General features: G+C 52.4%; 10 protein-coding genes across 10 annotated transcripts; 6 read left to right on the top strand and 4 right to left on the bottom strand.

The window, feature by feature from the left end:
• Nucleotides 1-166: 166 nt before the first annotated feature.
• Nucleotides 167-4,836, bottom strand: LAESUDRAFT_671849 (uncharacterized protein). Its single transcript, XM_040905474.1, has 13 exons — nucleotides 4,070-4,836; nucleotides 3,681-4,016; nucleotides 3,452-3,620; nucleotides 2,237-3,399; nucleotides 1,811-2,179; nucleotides 1,632-1,752; nucleotides 1,353-1,580; nucleotides 1,233-1,296; nucleotides 1,139-1,178; nucleotides 921-1,089; nucleotides 798-865; nucleotides 593-744; nucleotides 167-531 (listed from the first exon to the last, which is right to left on the bottom strand). The coding sequence occupies exons 1-13, from the start codon at nucleotides 4,626-4,628 to the stop codon at nucleotides 277-279; spliced, it is 3,693 nt and encodes a 1,230-aa protein (XP_040769386.1). The 5' UTR covers nucleotides 4,629-4,836; the 3' UTR covers nucleotides 167-276.
• Nucleotides 4,803-5,143, bottom strand: LAESUDRAFT_635585 (winged helix DNA-binding domain-containing protein; the record flags this gene model as incomplete). Its single annotated transcript, XM_040903448.1, has 2 exons — nucleotides 4,803-5,026; nucleotides 5,077-5,143. Coding segments are annotated over 2 exons (291 nt in total), but the record flags the coding sequence as incomplete, so codon positions are not given.
• Nucleotides 5,144-5,857: 714 nt separating this feature from the next.
• On the top strand, nucleotides 5,858-6,840 carry LAESUDRAFT_720904 (Tautomerase/MIF). Its single transcript, XM_040907915.1, has 5 exons — nucleotides 5,858-5,957; nucleotides 6,014-6,124; nucleotides 6,181-6,284; nucleotides 6,349-6,381; nucleotides 6,433-6,840. The coding sequence occupies exons 1-5, from the start codon at nucleotides 5,886-5,888 to the stop codon at nucleotides 6,467-6,469; spliced, it is 357 nt and encodes a 118-aa protein (XP_040769384.1). The 5' UTR covers nucleotides 5,858-5,885; the 3' UTR covers nucleotides 6,470-6,840.
• A 246-nt stretch (nucleotides 6,841-7,086) lies between these two features.
• On the top strand, nucleotides 7,087-9,073 carry LAESUDRAFT_642168 (cyclase-associated protein; the record flags this gene model as incomplete). The annotated part of the gene is made up of 9 exons (XM_040903717.1): nucleotides 7,087-7,130; nucleotides 7,189-7,459; nucleotides 7,517-7,741; nucleotides 7,805-7,890; nucleotides 7,942-8,047; nucleotides 8,106-8,385; nucleotides 8,425-8,516; nucleotides 8,575-8,698; nucleotides 8,754-9,073. The coding sequence occupies 9 exons, from the start codon at nucleotides 7,087-7,089 to the stop codon at nucleotides 9,071-9,073; spliced, it is 1,548 nt and encodes a 515-aa protein (XP_040769383.1).
• Nucleotides 9,074-9,305: 232 nt separating this feature from the next.
• Nucleotides 9,306-13,234, top strand: LAESUDRAFT_720903 (uncharacterized protein). Its single transcript, XM_040907914.1, has 17 exons — nucleotides 9,306-9,427; nucleotides 9,479-10,124; nucleotides 10,183-10,432; nucleotides 10,495-10,636; nucleotides 10,694-11,016; nucleotides 11,073-11,119; nucleotides 11,351-11,387; nucleotides 11,441-11,493; nucleotides 11,548-11,689; nucleotides 11,739-11,845; nucleotides 11,904-12,055; nucleotides 12,129-12,158; nucleotides 12,210-12,393; nucleotides 12,452-12,470; nucleotides 12,528-12,615; nucleotides 12,676-12,833; nucleotides 12,898-13,234. Exons 1-17 carry the CDS (start codon nucleotides 9,386-9,388, stop codon nucleotides 12,932-12,934), a joined length of 2,457 nt encoding a protein of 818 aa, XP_040769382.1. The 5' UTR covers nucleotides 9,306-9,385; the 3' UTR covers nucleotides 12,935-13,234.
• Nucleotides 13,235-13,257: 23 nt separating this feature from the next.
• LAESUDRAFT_692702 (uncharacterized protein) lies at nucleotides 13,258-15,411 on the bottom strand (the record flags this gene model as incomplete). Its single annotated transcript, XM_040906137.1, has 2 exons — nucleotides 13,795-15,411; nucleotides 13,258-13,737 (listed from the first exon to the last, which is right to left on the bottom strand). The coding sequence occupies exons 1-2, from the start codon at nucleotides 15,268-15,270 to the stop codon at nucleotides 13,258-13,260; spliced, it is 1,956 nt and encodes a 651-aa protein (XP_040769381.1). The 5' UTR covers nucleotides 15,271-15,411.
• Nucleotides 15,412-15,861: 450 nt separating this feature from the next.
• LAESUDRAFT_280805 (UBC-like protein) lies at nucleotides 15,862-17,241 on the top strand. The gene is made up of 10 exons (XM_040901819.1): nucleotides 15,862-15,970; nucleotides 16,020-16,032; nucleotides 16,085-16,117; nucleotides 16,176-16,238; nucleotides 16,308-16,385; nucleotides 16,466-16,543; nucleotides 16,655-16,682; nucleotides 16,744-16,814; nucleotides 16,869-16,924; nucleotides 16,980-17,241. Exons 1-10 carry the CDS (start codon nucleotides 15,957-15,959, stop codon nucleotides 16,993-16,995), a joined length of 450 nt encoding a protein of 149 aa, XP_040769380.1. The 5' UTR covers nucleotides 15,862-15,956; the 3' UTR covers nucleotides 16,996-17,241.
• A 1,216-nt stretch (nucleotides 17,242-18,457) lies between these two features.
• LAESUDRAFT_671833 (uncharacterized protein) lies at nucleotides 18,458-19,114 on the top strand (the record flags this gene model as incomplete). Its single annotated transcript, XM_040905473.1, has 2 exons — nucleotides 18,458-18,899; nucleotides 18,998-19,114. A coding segment is annotated over one exon (268 nt), but the record flags the coding sequence as incomplete, so codon positions are not given.
• Nucleotides 18,785-24,536, top strand: LAESUDRAFT_720897 (uncharacterized protein). Its single transcript, XM_040907913.1, has 9 exons — nucleotides 18,785-18,803; nucleotides 18,850-18,899; nucleotides 18,998-19,114; nucleotides 19,211-20,081; nucleotides 20,152-21,603; nucleotides 21,654-23,521; nucleotides 23,579-23,731; nucleotides 23,784-24,003; nucleotides 24,056-24,536. The coding sequence occupies exons 2-9, from the start codon at nucleotides 18,886-18,888 to the stop codon at nucleotides 24,263-24,265; spliced, it is 4,905 nt and encodes a 1,634-aa protein (XP_040769378.1). The 5' UTR covers nucleotides 18,785-18,803; nucleotides 18,850-18,885; the 3' UTR covers nucleotides 24,266-24,536.
• Nucleotides 24,423-25,415, bottom strand: LAESUDRAFT_747283 (uncharacterized protein; the record flags this gene model as incomplete). Its single annotated transcript, XM_040911463.1, has 5 exons — nucleotides 25,051-25,415; nucleotides 24,855-24,982; nucleotides 24,732-24,804; nucleotides 24,551-24,685; nucleotides 24,423-24,530 (listed from the first exon to the last, which is right to left on the bottom strand). The coding sequence occupies exons 1-5, from the start codon at nucleotides 25,336-25,338 to the stop codon at nucleotides 24,423-24,425; spliced, it is 732 nt and encodes a 243-aa protein (XP_040769377.1). The 5' UTR covers nucleotides 25,339-25,415.
• Nucleotides 25,416-26,263: the final 848 nt, after the last annotated feature.

Genomic DNA, 26,263 nt, shown 5'->3' with positions numbered 1-26,263 from the left:
GAAGGCACGACAGTTGGAGCGGGAGCGTCGAAGGAAAAAGAAGGCGAAACACAGAGCAAAGAAGTCAAAAGAAACCGAGGAACCAGAAGACGCAGAGGAAGAGCACGAGTGATAGAGAACCGACATTTATAAGCTGGAATCCCTCGCGTCGATGATAATCGGACTACATCTGTGTCAGCATCCTGCTTTATTTCTTTCTGTAATCCTATACAAACTATTGTACACTGAACAATGCAGGAGAGCATAGTACAACGAGAGCGGTCACAGTTTTCATCATCATTCAGGATTCAACGGCGGCGTCGGCGGGCGCCTTCCTTTCACAGGCCAGAATTCCTTCATCGTCTCCGCGTCCCATACCCGCCCGCCCCTCGCGACATACTGAATCTGACGTGTACCTCTTATGTCCCCGTTGATCAGGTCGACGTCTGGCTCATAGATGATGAAGTCTGCGAGTTTCTTAGGGGCGAGCGAGCCCAGCGCGCCGTCAATACCGAGCGTTATGGCTGCATCGGAGGTTGCCGCTCGGAGTACCTGCAGAGATAGCCATCGATATGAGATCTTCGTGCGGCTGAAATATGAACTCGTAGAGCACCTCGTAGTTGGTAAGACCACCTTGCTGTGTAAACCACATCTCCTTGTGGTAGTTCAAACCGAGCGGCGGTTCCCCATGTGCACCAATGTGAGCTCGGAGACCCATATGTACCATTTTCGCTGTGGACACGGACGTGTTGAACAGAGCGTACGCTGGGATAGTCACAATCAGCACGCGGACATGCTACCTGAAGGCCTGAGCTCACATGTTTTGGGCCTTGCCGTCGACTCCGACAGGCCCTCTAGAATATCATGTCTGGTGAAGCGTCTCAATCTATGAGAACGATGCTGTCAGGTGTGTCTCATCAAATAGCCAGGGCCGTACATACTTGGGATCATCCGGAATGTCCTCGTTAGCCCAGACGTATTGCTCGCCCATGACTCCGCCGTAATTGACGAGATGCGTTGGCGTGGATCCGGTACCACTCAGTGCAAAGAGGGTCAGAACATCCTCATACAGCACCGGTACGGGGAGAGCATGTTCGATTGTCGTCATACCTGACAAAAGTCAATATACAGTGGAGTACAGAGTTGTACAGTGACTTGCCATCAATGATGTACGTCAGGTCCCAGTCGTAGTTCATACCCTGTCGACGTAAATAAGTATTGATGCAAGTCCCGTCCTCAATGGGTGTACTCACGCCTTCAGGCACGCAGAGCATGGAACGATTGCGTGCAGTCAAGAGGAGGCGTTGCCTGGAAGCGCTAATGAGATGCTAAATCAATCCACAACGTATCGACAGAAACGTTAGGAAAAATACCGAGAGGGTAGATTGTAGTTTTTGTACGAGAAGCTGGCCGGCCCAGCCTCGACTTGGATTCTTATGAGAGCGGAGCTTGCCTCGTGCATGTCGACAATCTCCTGATGCAGACTGGGCTCTGCAGCCCCATAGATGACACCGCCAACTTGATATATGCGCGGTCCGACCAGCTGCCCGCGCTCAACTCTGAACCGCTCCGCAAAACCAAGGACATTATCCGCACTCGGGCTGGGGCAAAAGTCAGAAGCGCAGCTGACAACGGAGAACATCAGAGCGTACTTGTGGACAGTTGTCACACCATAGGCAAGGAACGTCTCCATTTCCCACGAACGTGCTGGATACAACGTATCGAAACCATTCCAATGCGCATGAACGTCAATAAATCCAGGAGTTACGAACGCTGAATATTGGTAAGGATGAGCATGTATGCCCTCGAGTAGGCTGAATGGTTAACTTACCTCCTTGAGCGTTGAAGACTTGGGCACCCTCTGGAATCACGGGGTCCTCCACTCGCGAGATCGTTACAATCCGTCCTCCACGAACCAACAGTGTCGCAGATTCAAGAAGATCGGCATTCGGATCGCCGGTCTGCATAGTCAGCAATGTTGCGTTTGTGACGGCAAAGACATCTGCACTGCTCTGCGCTTCTTTTCCAGCTTCTTCGCGTTGAGACGCTGCTTCCGCCTGAAGACGGCCTATATCCGTGGTATACCAGACAAAAATCTCTTGAAACTCGGGATGTACTTCACCGGAAACTGCCGACTGGTCATTATCCGCCGATGTACAGGTCCCTATCTTTGAGACGTCAATCCAGTGCAAGTACGGTCCTGTCAAAATACTATCAGTTTGCCAATGAACGTATAAACTTTGACTATCCTACATACCGAGGAGCCAGAAAAGTCTGCTGCCATCTCGACTAAAGGCAACGTTATGTCCACCATCAATACCCAGATGGGTAAGACACTTCGTAGCATTCCCGAATTTGCTCCAGACAGGTTCATCTCCTTCGACTTTGGAAACGTAGTAGATATTATAGAAGTCTACGAAAGCGAGTGATTTGGTCTTGACGCCGTCTGAGAGCTCCGGCACAACCACAAGCTCCGTGGACATTCTTCCCGTTGCTAGGGTAGTATGATTGTAATCTCCCATTTCGTTCGGACCGGCAGCCAAGTCGATCACGAACGCTCGCTGTGGTGACTGCACAACCAGCTTGGTGCTGCGCTCGAAGAAGCGGATTTGCGTCTTCAATAATTCATCGGTGTCGATCTCTGATGGGATGAAGTGTATATTGTGTACAAATATCTGATTCGACTTGTCATCGTCGTCGGGGAGTTCGATTCGAGCTAGGTATAGTCCTTCACCAGCAGTTGCAACGATGTCACCCGTGAGGTAGTCCCCTCCTGTCTTTATAAATGCCAATTGTCTCTGTGATCCCGTACACTCGCACAGTATAGGCGAATAGTAGCGACCAAGTGGCAAACCTGTAAGCTCATAGGCGATACCCGTCCGAAAGTTCACCAGCTCGATAGTGGTGAAGTCGACATCTGACCAACGAGCATGGATCACAAAATGCTCGGCGTTGGGGACAAAGGAGGGTGAGTAGTATGGCGCATCCGAATCCAAGGCTGGCACTCTTTGGGTATTCTTCGCCTCGTTTCCGATATCTTGGATATACGTTGCACCTGACGCTTGGAATACCACTCTTTCGCCTTTAGTATCAGCCCGCAGTTCTGTGAACGCCCGAACCCTCTGAGTTTCAGCAGTCTCTAGGTCCATGACGTTTGTCTTGGCATTCAGTGTCTCTGCCAGGCGTTTCTCGACATGCGCCGAGAATTGTACAGGCTTTGGCTGCCCGGCAGGAATCTTCTCTCCTAGAGAATCTACAACGAGCGGAACATGGTATATCTGACCTGCAGCCCATACGAGGATGGCGTCATCGGAAGGCGTGAACGCAAAAGATGGATAAGAGCCCATAGGTGCGGAAATGACGCTCAGATCATACGTGAGCCCATGCCATGCATGACGAAGAGTGCCAGACTCGAGATCCCTGGGAGAACGATTTCGGTAAGTACAGAACGATTACGATAAAATTCACGTACAAGAGAACCAACGCCTCCTTATCCCGTACGCGACGAACAAAGGCTAGAGTACGGCCGTCTCTTGACAGTTCGGGTCTAGTCGCGCCACCAGGGAAAGCATCAACGAGAGTGGTAGTACGCTTTGACGTTATATTGGTCGAGAAAATGGCATACACGCCGGAATGGACATCTACAACGGAATGGAGATGAATGAACATCCAGCATAAAACTATATCATTCGGGCGCGGACCTTTGCTATAGCTGAACGCGCCATTGTTGTCCTTGACATTCTTCGAGTAGATGAGGGTGTCGCTTCCTCTCCAGATGAATTGCTCCGGTCCAATCTGTTGATCACCGTATCGTTCAGGACCCCATCCTGAAGGCAAAGTGCGTCCGATGAGCCTCTTGCCATCTCCCGCTTTAATTTGCTCGTTTGAGCCGGGGATGGGTACCTGGTACTCCCAGCCTTCACCGGCTCCGAGGCTACGCGAGGAAGTGTACCACTTTGTTGCGACAACAGAAGAGCCGGATGGGCTGAAGCGCGCATCAGACACCCAACGATACGTCTCGTTCGTTACGCGTTGCGCTGGAAAAAGTAACATGAGTTTCCATTGATCACGTTACTGAAATATCGCGCACCATTAATGCGGCCTTCACGAAGCAGTCTATGTTGCTTCCTCTCAGAAGTTTCCTTCACACCGCTGGCAAGAAGCTCGTCCTCGTATTCCTTGAGGGCTAATGCTTGCGACAACTCCTCGGAGGCATCACCGGACCTGACGTCCATAGCATCGCAACCCTTCCACTCCGTGACCCAGATATTCTCTATTCCAAGCTCGGCGTCGCTTCTGAACACGAGCCTTCCCCCCTCCGGGGAAAAATGCGGATCGGCGTCATAAGGTATGCCCAAGAGGATCGGTCGCGCCTTCGAAACACCACCGAAAGCGAGATGATCAGACAAGTAGGCGTCCGCAGGAAGACAATACAAGTCACCAAGCATATCAAATACGATCTCGCCAGATTTCGGATGGACGTCGAGCCTCAGCCAAGTGCCCTCTGTCACGTCGTACTCACAGAGGCGAGGGAAGGGATAGTCAGTGGAGATATCCCACGGTGTCTGCTCGCGTATCGGCCAGACATCATCCTTCCATTCCTCACTTGGGTCTTTGTTGGCGCTTGAAGATGCTACGGGCTGCACCATAACGGCATGCTGCTCTAGTACGTTCGACACACCCGTAGAGAGGGTCGATAGGACGACAGCGGATACGAGCAGCAGGGCAACCAGGAACACACGAGATCTACGAGTCCATCTGTTCAGGAGGCCGTAGGAAACTCGCACACGCGTACTTCCGGTACCATTGTAAACTTCTCCTGGCAGCGTTCTGCGCTTAACTAGGGGCAGCAAGCCCGGATGTCCGCGAAGAAAGCTTTTATGCGTGAAGATCCATGATTGCGAGCGGCTGTCCTTGATGTCTCCCTGCGGTGGTTGGCTCGTTCCTCGGATGTCGTACATGTCCAATTGCTTTACGAAATTCTTGAATATGTGATGCCCAATCCACGGCTGAAGGATTTCTTGTGCGAATCGTTCATCATCACTCACTGAACAACACGTTACGAAATCCAGTTTAATAGCTTGCTTGTACACGCACCATAGAATGAGCGGCCATCTTTGCCCCAGCCTATTAGCTCGTCTGTGCTGGGATCGTCTACGATCCTATATACAGAAGAATCTCATCGGACGCCACGAGGAATGCTTGGTCGAGAGCTCACTTGTAAACACTCTGAAGGAACAGAGGAACCCGTGCAGAAAATTCCGTCATATTTTGATTCTGGCAATTCTACAGCGGGGCCTGTGTCCGGACTCAAGCTCCGAAGTGGCTAATGTCTTTCGGGAACGCTTTTATTGTGATCTAGAAGACGCCAAGAGACGCCACCACGATAGCAAAGTGAACGCAAGTCAGCCAAGACGGCATCTTGGTTTTGAGAATATCCTGCTTACCAGTTTCAACGATGAAGCTTCAAGTGAAGCCAAGTGCGACATTCAGGGACACGTCAAGTGCGACGACACTCTTACAAAAGCTTGTCCTCCGACGCGCTTTCGCTAATGGCGGCAGCCGTACACCTCACAATCGCGTCCAACGGGTATGTCGTCGTGAGGGCCAGAGACAACGTTCACAGGAGACGTGGTGCCTTCTTCGTTACCTTTATACGGGCACCGGGCAGACACCAAGCGCTCGTCATTCTCGTCAATTGACTTCCACTTTACCCTGAGAGCCTTACGCTGTGGGAGCATGACTGGCGAATGAGTGCGTCTAATACATCCTAGGCGAGTGTGAACGAGCGAGCTCGCACTTGGCCTGAGAGCTAGTGGCTATATGCGTTCTGGTCATATGGAAGGCCGATCGCTCCGACCGTTCCTCGACAAAGTAAGCAGTGCTCCTTGACCAGCAACTCCACCATGCCTAGCCTCGAGTTGAAGACGAACGTCCCTTTGGCCGACCCAAAGTCTTTCTTGCTGGAATTCTCCAGCGTACGCCCTCTCGCGCTCCGTGGCTGTCCATCAGTTACTCAGTGTCTCTCATACAGTATGCGTCGAAGACTCTTGGCAAGCCTGAGTTGTACATCTCAGTGAGCTATCACTTCAACGAGAACCTCACGTTCAATGGCTCGTTCGAGCCTGCCTTCCTCATGACGGTCGTAAGCGGTCACTCTTGCGTTGGGCAGTCTGTCGGTTGATTGAGAGGAAATCGCAGACGAGTCTGGACAATCTCCAGCCGGAACGCAACGTGGTGTATAGCAAGGCTTTCTTTGACTTCTTTGAGTCGAAGTTGGGCATTCAGAACGATCGTGGTTACATGTGAGTGCAATATTGTAATCTCCAGGTCGATCACGCCCTCTCATACCCAATGCTATCGTAACAGCACGTTCTTGGACCCTGGTAGGACGCATCTTGGGTATTTATCTGCTCTGTGAAGATATATGCTGCATCCTGACCATTTTGGCAGACATAAGGCCACTACCTTCAAAGCCATCTTCGGGTAGATGCCTCGGGCGATAGTCGAGAAAGCGAGAAGAAGACTGGCGGCCTTTCACGCTCGAAACCCGTGCGATATTGTACCATTACCTAGAGGCGAAGACCGAGAAGAATTGTGAAACGTACCCACCATAACGGACAGTCAACTAGTCACTGCTCGATGCTTTTGTGAACTCGCTCACGCGATCGGCGTCGGTGAAAGTGCATGCACCGCGCAAGAACCAGTAAACTAAAGTGATAACGAATAGAACATGGAGTCCGCTGTAATTTGCGAAGTGGATGTTTTTTTCGTTCTAATGTAGCCCGTGTGCTCGAGCACGGCTCACGAGTTCGAATCGAGACATAGTGAGATTTGACATGATTACGGTAGCGATGAAAGATTGTCTTCTGTTCCATGATATTTGATGAGATGGGAATTGGGGATTGCTTCACCAGTGCCGGAACTGGTGGCAACATTGAACAGACGTGGTAATGATCGGACAAGCGCCCATACTCGGCTGTGTCCTGCACTCAACGGTAGCTGTTCAACGGCATATCCTGGTGTATAACCCATAATCCCATAGGTAAGACTCTCATATGCAGTGAAATTGAATATTCAGCTCCTTTAACAGCCACATATATCGTCATGTCATCGGGCGGCCTGCACTCGCTGGCCACCATCATCAAGCGGTATGTGCTTTGCTACGCTATCCAACATTCTGCCTTGCTAATTGATCCTTTGATACAGGCTTGAAGCTGCAACGTCACGGCTCGAAGACCTCGCCAATTTACCTCAACCAGGATTCCTTCCCGCACCGAATGGAGCTGCGTCTGCGAACCTCCCCGCCTTGTCAGAACCTACGCCCGTCCCTCCGCCACCTCCGCCGCCTGCACCTGCGCTCGTGACGATCGAGACACCCCGGAGCGTAGAGGCGTTCGACGAGACGATCATGGAGGCGAAGGTCAAGCCGTTCGTGGAGTTGACCAAGAGCTTCGCGGTCCCATCTGTCGTCGAGCAGGTGCGTCGCGCTCCCTTCGCGTGCCTTCCTGCGTACTGACACAGGTGGCGAACGAAGGTGGGCATGGTCGAGAAAGAGTTCGAGGACCTGCGCGCATTGCTGCTCCTCGCCGCGAACTGCAAGAAACCCGACCAGATGACGTTCGAGTCGCTCCTCGGACCGCTGCAAAAGGACATCGAGGTCATCACGCGCGCGAAGGAGGCCAACAGGAAGGATAGGGACTGGCTGAACCACCTGTCGACGGTTGCGGAGGGTGGAACGTGTGTCGGCTGGGTTACTGTGGTGCGTTATATTCGGCGACGCGCGCGGTGCGAATGGGGTTGCTCATGTGTTGACGCGATGTAGGAGCCCAAGCCCGGTCCGTTTGTCGCTGAAGTCAAGGATTCAACCATGTTCTACGCGAATCGTGTGCTGAAGGAGTTCAGGGAGAAGTGCGTCAGATATGTCGGAGCGACAGCCTTGGTCTGACGCTTACTTCTCAGAGACCCGAAGCACGTCGAGTGGGTCAACACATATGCGTCGCTCCTTGAGGACTTGCGCAAGTACATCATGGATTACCACACTACCGGACTGGCTTGGAATTCAAGGGTGCCTTTTGCTCATTCCATTACAGCGAGATTGCATGCTAACGGCACGGGCGAAGCAGGGCATGTCCGTTGAGGAGTACCAGGCGTCACAGGGTGATGCTGCTGCAGGCGGTGCTCCACCACCCCCACCACCTCCACCTGCTCCTGTTGCGCCTCCACCAACCGCAGCCACTCCTGTTGCTGCCGGTGGTGTTGCCGCCGTGTTCGCAGATCTCAACCGGGGCGAAGAAGTTACAAAGAGTCTGCGGAAGGTGGATAAGAGCGAGATGACGCACAAGAACCCCTCACTGAGGGCTGGCAGCACCGTGCCAAGCACGACGGGCTCAGGTAAGGCACAGTGTGGCTCAGCTCGCGCTCACAGTAGTGACCTGCGGCCAGCACACAAGAAACCGGTGAAGCCCAGCAAACCTCAGGCACTTGCGGGCAAGAAACCAGCCAAGTTCGAACTTGAGGGCAGCAAATGGGCCATCGTCAGTCTTACATTTGTCGCGCGTAGTATTCACAAACCGATCGCTGTGTAATGATCAGGAATACCAAGAGAACGAGTCGCATCTGGTGGTCGAAAACACAGAGATCAGCCAGACTGTCAATCTCTACGGCTGCAAGAACTCGACCATAGTCGTCAAGGGCAAGGTCAATGCAGTCACCATGAGTATGCTTAGTAGTATTTCTTCCGCTCGTGTCCCTCACCACAGCGCCCTGTTCAGTAAACTGCACGAAGACCTCAATCCTTGTGGAATCGGTCATCTCGGCCATTTCTGTGACGAACTCGCCCTCGTTCGCGCTGCAGGTCACGGGCTCTGCGCCGACAATTCAGCTCGACTCGACAGACTCGGGGCAGATCTACCTCTCGAAGAGCTGCCTCGGCGTCGAGATCACGACGGCTAAGTGCAGCAGCATCAACGTCAGCCTGCCGGCCGAGGACGAGGAGGATGGCGTGTTCCACGAGCACCCCGTGCCGGAGATGTTCAGGACCGTGATCAAGGAGGGGAAGCTAGTCACAACTGCTGTGGAGCATGCTGGATGATGGGTCGTGCTTGGATAGAGCCTTGGCTTCAAGTTGTGTTTGGATTGAAGGGCAGTTGTAATGCATTGATACCACAATTTGCTAGTCTTTCCTGTCGCTGTAAATGAGAAGCTGTGCGCGAATGAATTGCAAGTCTAATGCCATGTGCCCCGCCGGCGGATTGGCCAAGCGATCGAGCTGCTGCCATCAGCCGAGCGGAACAATCAGCGTCTCGGCAGACGCTCGTGCGCATCGACAGAGGACGAGTGAAGCACATCACTCACATCGCGAATAATACCTATCCTACTACCGCGGACATTCACGCTTACAACCATGGATAGTGCAGGCTGGCACGCCCGGCATCGGGCCAAGAAGGTGAGTGGTGTGTCGCGTGCATCTACGTTGCTGAATTCACGATGAGTACAGGACGACGAGGCGTTACGCTTTCCACAGAGGGGGCCAGATGGGAGGTACCAGCCTCGCGAGCAGGTATACCCGATGGAAGGACCGTTCGTGGGTGGGTTTGGTATTCCCGGTGCTTCGCCGCCAGGCCCGACGCCAGGTTCATACCAAGGAGGAATGCCAATGCCTCCTGGCCCTAGTCCTGGCCCTGTCTATGGAGGCACGACGCCGCCTCCCATCCCACCAAGACCTGGGTCGACTGCCAACAAACCACCTCTCGCTCCTCGACCGAGTGATGAAGGGCCTGCCCTCCCTTTTAGACCTGGCGCGATGCCCGGCGAAAAGCCATGGACTCCTGAGAAGCCTGGAGCAGTGACTGACGAGGTGGCACCCCCACTTCCTGCGCGTCCAGATAACAGGTCCGAGCAAACCATTCTAACGTCTCCGGAGTCTGCTTGGTCCCTGCCGAGCTATCCTGATCGAACGTCCCTGAGTCGTAGCTCGAGTGGATACTCGCCGGCGTATTTGACGAAAGTTCCTGCTGCTGAGCGCACACGGGTGTTGAAGGCTGGGCAGATGGAGCCATACCTGCAGCTGATGGCGGGGCCATTGCTCCGCTACGATACTGTAGACACCGATGGGGTTTGGCGCGGAGCGGCATTGATCGTCAGTAAGTGTGTTTTTATGCGCACAAGCCTTCACTCTACTGAAAAAGATTGACGCTGCAGCTGCTGACGCTGGCTCGAGTTACGACCCCAGCCCGATTCTGATATATTCCTGGGACCCTGATCAGGCCGTCGAGCTGACCAGAAGCAATTCACAGGTGTCTACTCGTACACTGGCTGCTGACCTGCCGGCCCATCCTGCTGATCCGTACTCTATCCATGTGCCCGATCCCGCAGATGAGCGGCCTAGTTCGCAGGCGGTTTATAAGGAGGCCCGTGGACAAGAAATATATGTCTACGTCGGTAATGGCGGGTGAGCCTTTACGCAATTTATGTGTATCGATACCGCTCACGCTCAAACATCATGTATTCAAGCACATGCACCTTCTGGCGTTTCATGATAGAGGTTCCTCTAGGGCCAAATGAGATGCGGGTCAGCTACAATGTCAACCGCGGCCAACGTCTGCACTTTTATGTGCCCGCGCGCAACCAGAACATGCGTTGGGCAGCATACTCCGTAAGCATTGTTCTCTACCACTTCTATATATTTCTCATCTACTACTACTCGCCGTAGTGCAACGGATTCAGCGCTGGTGTGAATCCGAACGACTTCTGCGGGCCAGGCTTCCGCAGCGGGTACGACCCAGTATGGACTGATCTCCTCGCAAAGCACTCCGAGCGGCCGTTCCACACGCTTGTCGGCGGCGGCGACCAGTTGTACTGCGATGCCGTCGCGCGCGAGCCCGAGATGCAGGAATGGGTGAAATTGTCGAAGCCGGAGCTGAAAAAGAAGTTCAAGCTCACGGAAGAGATGCGCTCGGCGATCGACCGGTTCTACTTCAATCACTACTGTCATATGTTCAGGAGTGGCGCGTTTGCACGTGCTAACAGTTCCATGTGCGTGCGGAGGAGTTACCTTGCCTTTTCATGCGGCCGACTAAACCTCTGCATAGCCCAATGTTAAACATGCTCGGTGTGATGCGGTTTGTACATGCTCTGGGTCGCGGATTCTAACATTTGCTTCTCCGATAGATGACCATGGTGAGTGATATTCAATGATGTGTATTGCGGCTGAGCACGCAGCTTACCCCACGTTCATCACAGATCTAGTGAGATTATGAACCTGTGTTCGTAAACGATCACTGATGAATATTGTATGAAGGTCGATGGGTTCGGCAGCTGTTCGTTCCTCGCATCTCACTGCGTGCATTTGTGGCTGACATCACAACAGACCCCGACGATTTGATGTCTTCAGAAGTATTCTCGACGTAAGATGTTCTGCTCGCAGCTGGAAGCAAGCATTGATCTGAACGATGATTAGGATCGGCTCGCGAGGCTATTTCTTCTTCTTGCTGTTCCAATGCTTCATCAACTGTATGTCTCTGCTCTCCGTTGATCACGTTCTGCGTCGTTGACGGTAATGCGCAGTCGAACTTGACGGGCGAGACGTTCGGCGCCATCCATTCAAGTCGATAATAATCGGCGGCGATGGGCCGTTTGTGCGCTTCCCCTCGCATTCGTTCCTGACATATCTCGGGCCTCAAGTTTGGATGTTGTTACTCGACTGCCGGTATGACGTGCTCCAATACTGTTTACGACTTGTTCGCTGAAGCGTGTAGTGCGGAGCGCAAGCTTTATCAAGTATGCAGCGAGTTGGAGTATCGCCTTGTGATGGAGAAGGCATATGCGTTGCCGGGCACTGTTGAGCACCTCGTCGTGCAACTCGGTATGTTTCGATCGTTTAACCCCTCAGGATTGGCCTCATGTCTTGATGAATCTACCAGGTATTCCAATAGCATATCCCCGCATGGTCTTCCTCGAACAGATGTTATCATCCAATCTCAACCCTCTGGTCATGCTGGGCCGGAATGGAAGTCTCGGTTTGTCGAGTTTCGTCAACAAGTTCAATTCGGATGCGGAACTGCTCGACGATCTGGTGAGTGACGAGCTTAATATAGATCACGTATCATAGTATGCATCTTATGAGCTGGTAAACGTGCCAACGACAGAATGATCACTGGACGTCCAAACACCACAAAGTATGGATGCTCCTTTCCTCGACGGTCGACTCCACTCATTATTGCATGCAGCGTGAACGGAACTGGCTGGTAGAAAAGCTACAACTCTTTGCGAAAGCAAGACACATTCGAATCACGTTCCTATCAGGCGACGTCCACTGTGCTGCAGTGGGGGTGTTCAAGACTCTGCAAAAGTCCAAGCAGCCGGAGATTCCTCCTCCCTCTGATTACAGATACATGCTGAATGTAGTCTCCAGTAGGCCCTCCCCACCTAGATTGTAGTGCACAGACCACTGATCTGAATGATACTCCAGGCGCGATTGTGAATACACCGTCTGTCTCCTTCCTTCAATATTTGCAAATGGGGTCTGACGTGTCTTGCCATGTTAGCCCTCCTGCAGGTGTTCTCACCATGGTTTCTTCCCTAGCTACCAAGACTCATCGGACGATGCATCACATGGACACGGATGAAACAATGGCAAGCTGTCTACGTTTGAGTTCTTCATATCAGCTCTCTGATTCTACGGCACTCGACCAGGTTCCTATATTCGAAAAAGAGCCCAATGGCAGCCCTGCTAAGAGCAAGTACATTATGGGCCGGCGGAACTGGTGCGCTGTACGATGGGATCAAGATACTGGTGACCTCGTTTTCGACATTCGCATCGAGGAGGAGAAGGGCGTAGGGCGCACTGTCGGGTGAGTGCTGCCTCTATCCGGCTGGGATTTCCTTCCATTGCGATTAACCGGAATCGTGGTCTAGATATGCCATTCGATCACCCCCGCCACGATGGCTGTAGGCCAGCGTGGAAATGGATTGGCCTTTAAGATCTTGCAAGGTGCCAGGCGTATTTATGATACTTTATTCTCCCTCGCGAACCTATACCAATCGAAGTTCCAGGGAGCTTTTCTTTCTGTCTGACGTATTTAAAGCTTCTGCTTTGTTCTTTCAGTGCTTAGATGGACATCACATTGAATGGCGAATATATGTAATTGCTTCGGCACCTCCGGACGCCGCATCAGTTGGCATCTAACATGGACAGATAGTCCCCCGTAACAAGGAAGACAGTCATGCTCCTAGACAATCAGTTTTAATTGCTATATGCACCGTCAAGAGACGTTTTCATGGTATTCCCGGTGCGTCAGAGACGCCTCGATACACATATATAGATTCACCCAGAGAATAACCCATGCTATCGCCATGTTGTAAGCTATCCGCATTCGGCTGACCCTCTCGTTCCTCTTCTTCGTACTCGGAATTATACGCGCTAGAGTCATTACGAGACGCAAGCCCATGAAGGTCAACGCTTGATGCCACGGTGGGTGCAGGAGAGTACGGGCCGCTTGCAGTGTACGTGTCAGGCAAGGACTGCATGCTGGGAGAAGCAGCACCCCAACTCATGCCCTCCTCGAATGTGAGCATGCTGGGCGTCGCCGAGCTCTTGCGCATAGCCTGCAATTCGTCTATTTTCTTGCGCTTAGCCTCAGTTTCCTCTCGAACTTGCTTGGCCTTCTTTTCCTTACGTGCTGCCGCCTGCGCCCTGCGCCTGGCCTTCTGTGCCTCTGCTTTGTCGGCTGCTGCCTTATCCTGTTCTGAGTTTTTCTGTTGGGAGAAAAATTATAGTCAATGTATGCGTGTAACGTCGAAGACGGCAGTTACCTGTGCCGCTTGGCGCGCCTCCTTCTCTTCGAGACTATCCAATGCCTTCTGCTCCACAAAGAATTCTGGGTATCGTTCGCACAATGGGCGCCAGGTCCGTGAGTTCTGAGATGAGAGCGGCTTAATATCGGCCTCGTTCCCATCTACGGATGAGACAGCAGCGTCGATGTCCGGTGGTGGAGGGAACTCGAAGTCAGGTCCAGGATTTATGCGTACCCTTGCCTCGTTGAACAAAGAGATGAAAGGGTAATACCCAAGAGTGCCATCGTCAAATGGGTTCTCCTTGTGTTCCCGCAACCCGTCTTTGTTCGCCTTCTTCTGCTTTTCCTGCTTATTAGGAGGTGACCGTAATGGAAGATAGTCAAAAATATCCTGAAATGCAACGCCTTGGCTTTCGCCGTTGACGAAGAAAGCTATGTAGGAATCTGGCCCTAGGGTGGGTATAGGACGTAGAGGAGCCGGCTCCTGTACATTCGTCTTCGCTCCGCGAGAGGTTGAGGGCAGATTCTTGACCGTAGCAGACTTCTTCGTTGCGGACGATGGCATTGAGCCGGATTTCGTCGCCTTCGCGCGGTCGCTGGCATCCACGAGCGCTATCATTTCTTTTGACTGTGGATACTCGAGCGATTCAAAGTATTCTTGCCCCTTGAATTCGATGGCGATACGTTCCCTCTTGATGTGGGCGGGATCATATGGATCTTTCTTATTAGGAGCGCGACGTGGCGATGGGAGTGATATGTACATTCCGATCACGTCGCCAGACTTGAATGGCTTGCCATAGGGGCGGGGACGGGATAGGTGCACCTTGTCACCAGTCTTGTCTCGGTAGGAGTAACTGTATCCATCCAGACCTGCCGGACCATTCAGAGGTGCCTCTCGTCGCGCCCAACCAAGCCGGACATAGCTTCCTTCCAACCTCTGGCTATCTGGAGGTTTCTCCCCTCCTCCCTGCTCGATTTTGACCTCCATGTACCACTTTCCCTCGCGCACTGGGGCATTACAGCGTGCGCTCCTGAACCCCTTCTCTCCCTTCAACCCGAGCCCATCCAGTGTGACCTTGATGAACGTGCTTCTGTCCTCCCATGAGACGCGAAAACAGGTGGGCGCAGCCTCGATGGTTGTGAATGGAAGCACAGAGCCGATAGGAGACAGCCCTGCAGGGGTATAGCGGAAGTTCAGGCGGTTCATGCAGAGCGGTTCTGTGTTATAGTATGGGGACTCAGGGGACTCAGGTATAAATTGCGGGTGCCGAGAAATGGTGAGCCGTGGACGCGTCGAGAGATCGAGATGCCGAGGCAGGACCACATTTTCTACGGAAGGTGTGGGTGTTGCGCCGGGATCAGAAGGCGCAGGAGATGGTGCAGCGCCGCCTGAGATAGGAGCATGTTTGCGCTTCCGACTCGTATGATTGACAGGGACAGGTGTGACAACGAGAGTAGGGAGGGATGATGCGCGAGGTTCACTCGATACTTCCATGAAGGCTCTGAAGTAGCTGTTACAAAGGATCTATTAGTTCGATCGTCCCAGTTTATTACAGTGAACCTCCAGTCCAAGCACGATAGGTATGCGAGAGGCAGATTAAAGGCAGATAAACAGGTAAATATTCGCCAGCAGTTCGACCGCCTTCGAATCAAAGCGCGAGGAACAGGTGAGACAGCTCGGCGAACGTATGCGCACACGACTGTGCAACCACCCAGAGCAACGAGTCTGGGAAGCACAATAGTTTCTATTGAAGTCTATCCCAGTAGCAATGACACTTTTTGAAGCGATAGATGTGCTCTGGGTGGTGGTGTTGACGATAGGGTTATTCAAAGAAGCTACGCAGTGGTGCACTACAGCCGAAGGTGTGAGCACAAAAGCTGCTGGGAAGCGCGTAACAAAGGACGCGAATCAGAAGGTCCTGTAGCTACAGGAGCTCCAACGGACTCGATAGGACGTGGATGAGGTCGGAAGAGACGGAGTTGGAGTGTGGTGGCAGTAGGCAGAGTCAAGTTGTGGCAGCACACCTGCCTGCCAGTGAACCCGAGCGTCTATTGTGGCGTTAGTAGGCTCATAGGCGCCTGTATACTAGCACGACCTGCCTCGCACCGTGGTGACTTCGGCCTTGTCCTCCATCGATATCTCGCCAACGTATCACTATTGTTGCGAAACCTCTAGCGAATATGACAGCCTTGCGGTACCTTCTCTCGTCTTCATCGTATACGCGTAGCCTCATTTATAGCCAGTCGCATTTCGAAGGTGCCACCCGTGCCCGAGCTCCCTTCTTTCCAGGACACTCATGTTTCGATAGGAACTGTCCAACATCCGGGACAAACCACTTGAGGTATGCCTTCTTATTTGCATTGTATAAGACCTTATTCGTACTTACCCGTCCGACCCAGGGTTTGACCGTGGAGCCCAAAGATGATAACATTTTCGAATGGAAATGCGCCGTGAAGGCTGCGGTGTGTAGCGCTCTTCATGAATGGTATTGTTGCAAGCTATTTACATCTTGCCATTCCACTCGTTTCTAGTCAAACAGCCCGTACAAAGGTGGAACATTTCATTTCACGTTGTCTCTACCGGAGAATTTTCCGTTCAAGGCACCAACCGTACGTTCTGTCATTGCACAGCTCAGAAAAATAACTCGTATGACTGGACCTAACGCAACGTCCTTGATCCTCACTCACAGGTGACGTTCGCCACTAAGATCTATCATCCTGGAATCAATGAGGAAGGCCATATTTGTGTTCCCGTCCTGCGAGATCAGGTCCGTTCTCCCATGCCGCATCGTTCGGACTTTGCAGTCCTTTCCGTCATACCTCCGTTCTCTACGTTCATTCAAGTAGAGTTTGACAAAATATTAATGACTTGCCGACAGTGGAAGCCCTCGGTGACTTTGTCTTCAGGTTCATGCTCCACGCTTTTAGCTCGTGTGAGGCATTTGAATTGAAGTAGCACGCTTCATAGTGCTCGCCATCATCCAGGAGAAGGTGAACAACCCGAGCCCGGACGATCCGTATGAACCAGAGGTTGCCGCAGTATGTCAATGAAGCTACCATTATGAATATTTGACATTCACACGTCCGTTACAGTTGATGAAGACTGACTACGCAAAGTTCCATGCGACCGCGGAAGAATGGACGAAGAAGCGAGTAGAATCAGCTAATTATATCCGAGCATCCATGCTGACAAAAATGCGATAGATATGCCAGCGCCTGAATTGTTATGTGTAAGACGTGAGGCTCTGTACAATCCCGCTTGCGCATGCTACGCATTTCCATTTATCTCATGTACTGGACGCCGCTTCACTTTGTCGATATTTCGCCTGAGCGGAACTCTTTATAAGCATTGAACCTCCGCATATTGCCTTCTCCAAGATGTCAGTGCGGTTTTCTACACGTGGAACACGCTTTGGGACTAGACTTGCATGCAGCATCTTACAACATCTTAGGAAGAATGCATCCGTGGCATGTGTATCCCATTGTCCCGGATAGGCTTATTTAGCCTATGACCCTCGGCTGTCATCGCCGCATTGCAACGTTCGTGCGATACTTACTCATAGAGTGCATGTGCAGTTCACGGCGGCCGGATTCCACTCATCTTTATCGCGCAGGCTGCCATGTATGTCCGCAAGGATGCAGAAATGTACGCACTTACTCCAGCGTTCCGGTGCTGTCCGCACTGATCTGTTCCGGTTAGATGGTCACACAATGGCACAAACTGTATCCACTTTCTGATTAGTGACTCTGCGTGCATACTGCGGCTGTGTATTGCAACCTTCTCTTCATAAGATATACTGCCTCAGTGAGTACCGGATCGGAAATAGATGCAAAGGCTGAAAGAATTCGGTAGTATCTTGGAACGTGCCCGTGTACTATTGGTTGACTCCACAGTACCAGTGCGAAATCTGGTGTGTATGTCAACACTGTCTAAACTGTTATCCGGTGATACTTCCAGCTTAAATATTCATCGCATGTCGACCCTGATCGGGCCACACAGTTCCCGAATACTTGATCCGAACAGAGCCAATGTTGACATGCGGACTGCTTGCAGGACACAGCGAGGCAGCCAAGGGGACACGGGTGGCAAACCAGTGTCCACAGCGTCCCATGCGTGTCAATTTTTCACGGGAAGCTGATCGAACATCGAACCAATGCGGAGATTCACGATCAGCGGCATACCTTCCGAAACGTGAGATGGGGACTCCGGGAAACCGGTGCTACCCCCAAAAAAGCAGAAGAGCATGCCGAACTGTGGAAAAATTTCGGTTCCGAGGCGTTAAGACGATTTAGGGATGTTTGAGAGTCATCGTTCTGAGGCGGGAGGGAAGGCACGAACTGAGTTTCGGAAAGCTCTGCTTTTACCAAGCTGTCTGTGACAATTGCATGTCTTGGACACGAAGGTTTCTCGGCGAACCATTGCATCGTGATGCTCCCGATCCACCGCGCATTCTGTTTCAATTTGTAAGAGCTAAGGCGCTATCTTGGTCGCAAACCACATTGACTCAACTGTATTCATAAGCTGCAAATATCGTCTTTGCGGACCTGGAAAGCCGAAGTATAACACAGCCTAGAGATAAATCATAATAGCCTGAATATTTCCGGGGTGGCCTCTGAGTGAAGTCACGTGCAGGAGTTGTTAGATGTTAGATCTCTTTTTGGAAAGATGGCACTGCTCCCTTGGGAATAAGGCTTCCACAACGGACCTCACGAACGTTCGCTGTCTCACTCTCGTTTTCTTCTAGCTGCTTTGCTTCAGGATCCTGGACCATATCTGGGATTTTGAATGCATTGGTGTTAATCGGGAAAAGTTTGTTGTCTTGTCCTGATCTAGCTGCCGCGGTACCTTTCCGACTACCAACTCGTGTTCAACACGTTGCTCGCTCGTTTCATCCACTTTCCCGCGCAACCACATCCTCCAAGATTGGCCTCCGGTCCTTGCTGGCCTGATTGGAACGCGTCTGCCACACGAGGACAGTCCGCATTCCGAACTTGTATAGTCGGAAATTGTCGTGCAGTGATACGTTTATTTCGGTGCGCTGATCAACGTGCAAACAACGAGGCCATCATCTTGAGGGATTGCTAGAAGGGCAGCCAGGAAACAATAATTATGCACCGCTTGCGGTAAGCACGTTGTCACCAACTCTAAGCATGGCCGGCGCTGAAGTCATCATTCCTTCCCCGCGCCGGACACGTTTCGATCCTGCCTTGCCCCCCGCCAGCAAGAAGTCAGACACTAAGCGCAGTCAGGCTGCGGCACCTGTGCGTGCCCAACCTCCAGAACCCATGCCAACGTTGTCTCTTGCAGACGACTTCCGCACGTCATTGATCTTGCCAGAGTGCGTCCATCCGTTCCATGTCGTATCTTTTCGCTCACTATCTTTATCTCTCTCTTCGGTCCCGCCTTGACATCTACATATGCTCGAATGGTACAGCCTCACTCGTCGGTTCAGTCTCCTGCGTTCGTCATCGGGCACTCCCATTGCATTAGATGACCTGAAGAACAAGTTTGCTGAGCAACGCGCGCGGGGTTCACGTAATCAAGTCACTGAGGAGGAGGAGGACATGATTCTAGAGGCCCTCGGGCGATTACACGCCAGGGCAGCCGGAGCTAGGATGCAGGGCGAGCCATCTGCTCTGGAGCATGAAGGTGCGGAGACCGAGAATCATGATCCAGGACCGGATCCGTCAGATTCGCTCGTGATGGCGCAGAGCTCTGCTCGGTCGAGCACAGCAGCCGGCTCGCTGCTGTATAGCACATCGATTTCGTCGTCCTCGTCGGGTAAAGCTTCGAATGCCAGCAGGCGGATGAGCAACAACCTCTTCGGGTCGGGCAAATTCCGCGACGAGGCTATCTTGCGCTCCGCAAACCAGGTTCGGCGTGGCGGTACCAACAGGGCTGGCTTTTCCGTCATGCCCTCCGACTTACCGAGCGACTTATCGAGCATGAGCCCGACGCCTAGTAGCAACGTAGGACCGGATTCCTCGCTTTTCTCGGATAGCCACAGCGTGAGGTCCGGAACTCCGGAAGGTAGCACATACTCACCTGCCAACTCTGTTCCCTCGAGTCCGAGAATTAACCGCCCTACACAATCGTCCTTGGCAGCGTCAAACTACGATCACACTGCGGCATTGAGTGCGCGTTTGTCCCAGACTCTCACGCCTAACACCTTGAAGCGAGCTTCATTGGCTTTGGACGAGGTGATCAGGGAACTGGAAGAGGAGGGCGACGATGAAATTCTCATGGAGCGATCTCCCGTTAACCACACGTCTACCGGCGTGTTCAACACGTACCTGTCCACGAATGTGCGTTACGTTTCAGATTCCCACGTCATCACTGCTTTTTACTGATCGATCATTACGACAAAACTCACAGGTTGAACGTAACTCCCCTCTTGCATCCCCTGCGGACTACGAGGCAGTTACTGCGCTGTCTTCGGATGATCAAGTTGTTCACGCGGACCACGACAGCGAACGATCTCCTTCTAATCCTCGGTCTGCTACAACATCGCCAGCTCCTCGTCTTCCTGGATACATCCCAGGAATGCCACGGCCTATGACTCCTCACGATATGGTCATGGATTCGGAGGACTGGACACCATCGACGACTCCACGTGCCACGTCACCTCGTCTTCCCGGCACCTCCCCTTCTCCTATCATTTCCCAGAGACTTGCATCCACTGTCCACAGAAGCAACTCAGTTACCTCTACCTCCCGTCAGTCTTCCACACGAGGATCTATCCCCGGTCTTCCGTCGACTCCTCCATTGTTCTTCAACCGGAGTACGAATGGAAAATTCACTCCGGACGACCGACAACGCAGCGGCAGCAGTTCCTCCAGTAACGAGATGGCTGAATTGCCAACTCAGGCGCGCCGGCGACCAACGTCTCCACTGTCGTCCAGCTCTCCTTATCAATCATTGGCGGGACCGTCGTCTAGACCTGGTACTCCATCTAACGTGACGTGGAACACATCCACAAGCTCCGAAAGCTCGAGAGCAGCCAGCAAGAATGCCGTAGTCTCAGTGCATAGCAGGAATGGAAGCAGTCTCAGTATCGCAGATGCAATTCACGATGTTCCGGATCGATCTGCGTCGGTTGCAAGCTCTGTCCGCTCACCCATTCTTCCAGAATCCCCAATAATAGATCGCGGCATTGGCGCATCGAACCTACTCTCACCTTCTGAGGTGGGATATCGATCGCCTTCGGCCATGTCCGCTGCCGACTTGGGATCGCCTCTCCAGCTTTCCACCAGATCGATCCGCTCTCCCACACCGACACATAGCCGTCACAAGTCTTCCGCTTCGGCTAGTGTTTACGAGCGTACAGCTGACACTACAAATGGAGACAGCTATGGTGGCAGTCGGCGCTCTTCCAAACAGAAGCACCATTCTTCTTTCTCTTGGAGTTCAACGCATGCACTCCTGCTATCTCCCATCGCGAATTCATCCAGGTCTTCCATCGAATCAGGAGGGTCTAGCTACCATTCGTGGGATGAAGGTCACAAAAAGGATAGGGTGCATGCGCTTCTGAGCAGCTTAGATCCGGAGTACACGGATTGGCATGATTTGTCGAACATGGATAAGTCGGACAAATCTGATTCTTCAACACCTGGTACATCGCCGTATGAGGGCTTGGATATCGAAGAAGTTGTGTGGCGACAGTCAGGTCTTAAAAAGACTGACTTTGTCGCCATCCAGGACAAGCTGGTCAGTGCCGCGTTCACCAAGGCGGCAACTCCAGACGGTCGCAACCGCGCGTCTTCCCTCAGGAAGCGACGGCCATCCACGTCTCAGTCGAACTATTCGTACAATGGGACGGACAACAGGGTACGTCCTCAGTATTTGATATTGGTGAAGCTTAATTATCGAAATCATAGGTGACGAGCCCAACCCCGCAACCGCAAAGTCCTTCTTCGGTAGGTCCAGTGACGAACACCCGAGCCGCAGAAACTCAGGCAAAAGCCACTGCGCTCCTTGGCTCTCTGGTAGATAGTATCGAGTCGCGATCTATTATGTTGCCGCCTGTCACAAGTTCGCAGAATGATGGCTTGGTCGATCATGTTTCGATGGAAACTCAGCTCTCGAGTCCCGGCCGGAGGCAACGCGCCCTTGCGGATGCTTTATTCGGGACCACAGATGATGCGAATACGGCGGTCCCCACTGTGCCGCCTCCCCCGTCGGCAGATCCGGAAGGACCTGTTGCGCGGAAGACTGAGCCTGAGACTGAAGAACCAGACGGGGCAGTAGTGCAGTCACTGCAAACGCAACCACCGACTCCACAGTTGTTCGACACGAAGCCCCTCAGACTTGCCAGTGCGACCGCTCTTCATACGCACAACCAGGTCGACGCAGCACAACTAGCACTCGAAGTCCGACAGCGCGCAGAGGCTGCTACGGCGGCGTTGAGAAAGTCTCCCTCGATCCCCAAGATCACGGATGCGGCCGGCACGCAGCATCGCAAGCGCATCGATCCTCGTCAGATTTCATCCCCAACATTTCTTTCTTCATCGAAGAGTGTGGACGGAATTCCTGTTCGATCGGCAACGTTGGCGCTCGGTGCGAGCGGAACTGGCAGTAACAGCAAGATTGGGTCTCGTTTCAAGAGGCTGAGGGGCACCCTCCGACCGAAGGTCCCGTTCCCTTCGCAAGAAGAGCTAGCGCCGGATTCCTCATCCTTCCGCCCCGTGCCGCCAGCTCCTGCTATAACGCAATCTTCCCCGAACTTACTCAGTCGTGTCGATCCGGCCATGGCAACCGTTCCTGTTCCTGTCCCTGTCCCTGTTTCTACCTCGCTGAGCCCTCCGGCATCAGCAACGCCGGGCCTTAAAGGATTCATGGCACGTTTCCGCAAGCAGAGAGCGGCTGATGCGTACCCGTCACCTCAGCGGCAACGAGCGTTGCAGCCTTCCAGTGCGTCGGTCTCAATTTATCAAGGGAATGGTAGTGTACATGGGAGACCCTCATGGTCTGCACCTGCGACGAAGACAGGCTTCACTGCTGAGTCAACCCCTGCTTGTACGTCATTGGGATCATCACCGCAGTCGTCGCCGTATATGGGACCTGAATCTGAGTTGAAGAGATTCTCACAATCCCACAGTCAACCTCTGATCGACGAGGCTGCATTGAAGCAGCTATTTGATGCTGCAACGAACTTGGGATTGGATCAAGCGGCCTTGAATGACTTGCTTGCTCGTTCTCCCTCAACGTCTTCCAAGCTGATGAGAGGGCCTTCTGTGAACGAAAGTCCGAAAAATCGCTATCGTGGAGCTCAGAGAAGTGACAGCCCTGAGCCTGCGGCAGTACCACCCTCCGGAGGCAGGCCCAGCGTTGATAACGTCTCTCGCAGACCCTCACTAGACGCCACAACGTCTACGACAAAGAAATCTCTTGAAGCGACCATTCGAACACCGCGCATCAATGTTTCGGACAACGTACAGAACACAATCGTGCGGAGAACGATAATTATGCCGTCCGATACCATGCCTCCCTCGCTTGACTTCAATATGCTTCTGCGGAAACAATCCGCATCGAAACGCCGTCGATCGGCTGGCGCCAGTTCTATTCAATCCGCTCGTTCCATCCATGACCGCGTACCAACACCACCTCCGCACAAGGCTGCCAGTGGTGGGCGTTTCTCTGCCGACGGGTCTCCTCCTGTGCCACAATTGCCACCCTCGTTTTCTCAAGCTGATCATACCGGCTCTCCTATGCAAGTTGAACAATCTAATTCTGTTACGGACTCCGTGTGAGTGTTTCGTCCATTCTCCGTGTTCTGCATTCATTATTTGGATTGCATGGAAAGATATGAAATGTATACCAGTGATAATCGGGCGTTGACGCCGAGCAACCTGGAACCGCACGGTCGGGCAACTCCTTCATACCCGCAAAATCAAGCTGCGTCTGAGAACGGCCCTGCTATCGAAGTGATTGAGATGGCGAATGGCGAGATGATCTGGTGCGTCACAAGATGGTGTGCATCTTGGCATTTTTTTTAATCCGTGATAAAGGTCTATCGTCAATGGCTTGCGAGATGACGATGGAGAGTCCGTATTCGATGATCGTGCAAGCTTCGTTTCGGAGTACTCTCGCCGAGATTCCAACAACGAAGGCTTGAAGTTGTTTTTCAAGGGTCATGAGAAGAAGTCGTCTAAAGGGAGCAATGTATCCTTCTCGCCTCGCAAGAAGCAGTCTTTGAAGAGTACTTCGGCAGTCCGCCCAGAGACGAAGGTAGCAGTAATTCTTGTCTCTTATGTGTAGCAGAGCATTAACGACCTTGAAGGTGTTTTTCAGTTCCTCGGCACACATCGGACAGCTGATTGAGAATCTCTCACGTGGGGTTGATTCTGGTTCGTTCAATGTCGCACCGGAACAACCGCAAGCGTCCGTTGGTCACTCTGCCTCATCATCGATTGGTTCAGATGCAGAGATGCGCTGGACAGTTGAGGAGAGACTTGAGCATATGCTTGGAGCAATGGGGTCTGCTGCTTGAAACCGTAGTGTGATTCTTGGACATTTTGCGTGCTATGATCTTATTGTTAATCTGCTTTACCCCCATTCTTACATAATACCTGTCGCTTTGTAGCCCGCTCGCTTTGATCCGGGAATATGTACTGATCACATCGGGTCTTCCATGCAAAGAATTGTGTCTAAACATGCTGCATGACACAGTAGCCCATCGATGCGATGTATCTTCCGCGCTGGCTAAAGGCAAATAGCATTAAGCTAACGCGACTGGCGCTCGCAATGCCATCCACCTATTAATACATAGTGCTACCAGAGCCTCCAGCAGAAGCACGTCATCGTCAAAGATATACTGCATCACCGCGTGTGCCGGGCCGACAGGCGTATCTCTCGTCTCGCGGCGAAATATAGCAATCTGAGCATGAGGCATAGGGCTGGTACGAAATAACTGTATTATATGAGCGCAAGCCTTGACGAGAGCAGGGAATGCGTACATCGTAACAATCGATCTGCCCCAAAACTTCTCGCCATTCGTACTGTCGCCCATTCACCTCGAAAATCCTACCGCTGATACTGTTCAGAAGTTCGGGAAAGTCTGAACGGTTCTATTGACTCACTTGCTAGCCGGGTTTCTGATAACCATGTATGACATTGGCTGATGTTTGTTTCCAATCGTGGCCATCCCGAGGTGGACATCGGCTTCCCAATCAAGATGTGCGACGACCTGTCCCTCGTCTCGGATGACCTAGAGTATGCTGTCAGATCAATTGCCGGATTTCGACAGCGATGCACTATAATTCAACCGATCTTCACCGTTGTTCGGGTCTCTCCAGGAGAGATCTCTGCAGTAGTAAAGCGGAAGAAGATCGGTTTGTCTTGTCCCGAGGCTGTTGTAGAGCCGTATGTAAAGCCTATGATGATGCAATCCTCGCGAGGGTCGTCCTTGGCGGTGAAAAACAGATGACTCGGTTCATTGGTGGCCATAGGGACAGAGGTTGAATAGATGAGTGTGCCGACCGATAGCGTACCTGTTTCGGCTGGCTGCCTAATATACACACACTGTTCTACCCACCACACACAAACTCGTCCGGCGACCGGCATGCCAGCATGAGAATAATAGGCTATCGATCATCATTACTGGTTTAGATAGAACCTTTCTTTAATGTCGCGAGACGCAGTATGAATTGGCCACCATCGCATGACATAGTAGTGGGCCGTAAGCAATGCGGGACTGGGCGTAGACGCACCATATTAGGCAACCTTTCGTATTTTAGGCTTTAGAATGGTGACGATTAGGTTTGCTGACAGCACGTTCCCGTCTGCGATGTACGGTCCACGAAGCTCTTTGGAAGGAGGCTGCGGATTCGGAGGGTTCTCCCGCGATTCAAGTGTATTCGGAAGTGCAGACCCGGATTTTCGTGACAATTGTCGAATAAAATGTCCTCTTCCGTAGGGCTTCATGGATTAAATCTCATTCTCCCAACGTATTAGTCTATGATAAGGCTCACCGACGATGTCTCGGTCCTCTGAGGATCGCTATCAGCGTGTGCCGCTCAGGGCTGATACCGTACTATCACACTGGCTGGCATGTGGGCGTGGTCCCTCCAGACGGCGTCTGGAGCTTCTGTATACACGAGACAACGTGTGTCGAGTAGTGCAAAGAACTCTAGATGGTGCGCATCGCGCAAGAAATGCCGAGGCCCTGGGATGCCTGAGATGTCGAAGCAGATATGAACGGCGACTCGGAAGAAATCTTCAGGCGTAAAGGGATGGAGTTATCGGCAGCAAGTCGACGATACCGGCATGCACACAGTAACGGTCGAAGGTTTGAGCCGCCTAAACGCGCCTGAACATAGGTCTCCATTCGTTAGCAATTTTCGTTGTTCGCAACAGCACGGAAGGAGCATCGAGCATGCAGGCAGGAAGAAATGTTACCAGCGTACGCTCAACCCTAGACCAAAATCCACCGCGATTGAATCGAGTATATTTGGATTCCCAGAACATCGGAGGCGGCCCGCTGAAACTC

This window comes from Laetiporus sulphureus (genome assembly GCF_001632365.1).
Source record: "Laetiporus sulphureus 93-53 unplaced genomic scaffold LAESUscaffold_3, whole genome shotgun sequence".
Classification (NCBI taxonomy): Eukaryota; Fungi; Basidiomycota; class Agaricomycetes; order Polyporales; family Laetiporaceae; genus Laetiporus; species Laetiporus sulphureus.
The sequence above is the reverse complement of the archived record's forward strand: the minus strand, read 5'-3'. Positions and strand labels throughout refer to the sequence as shown.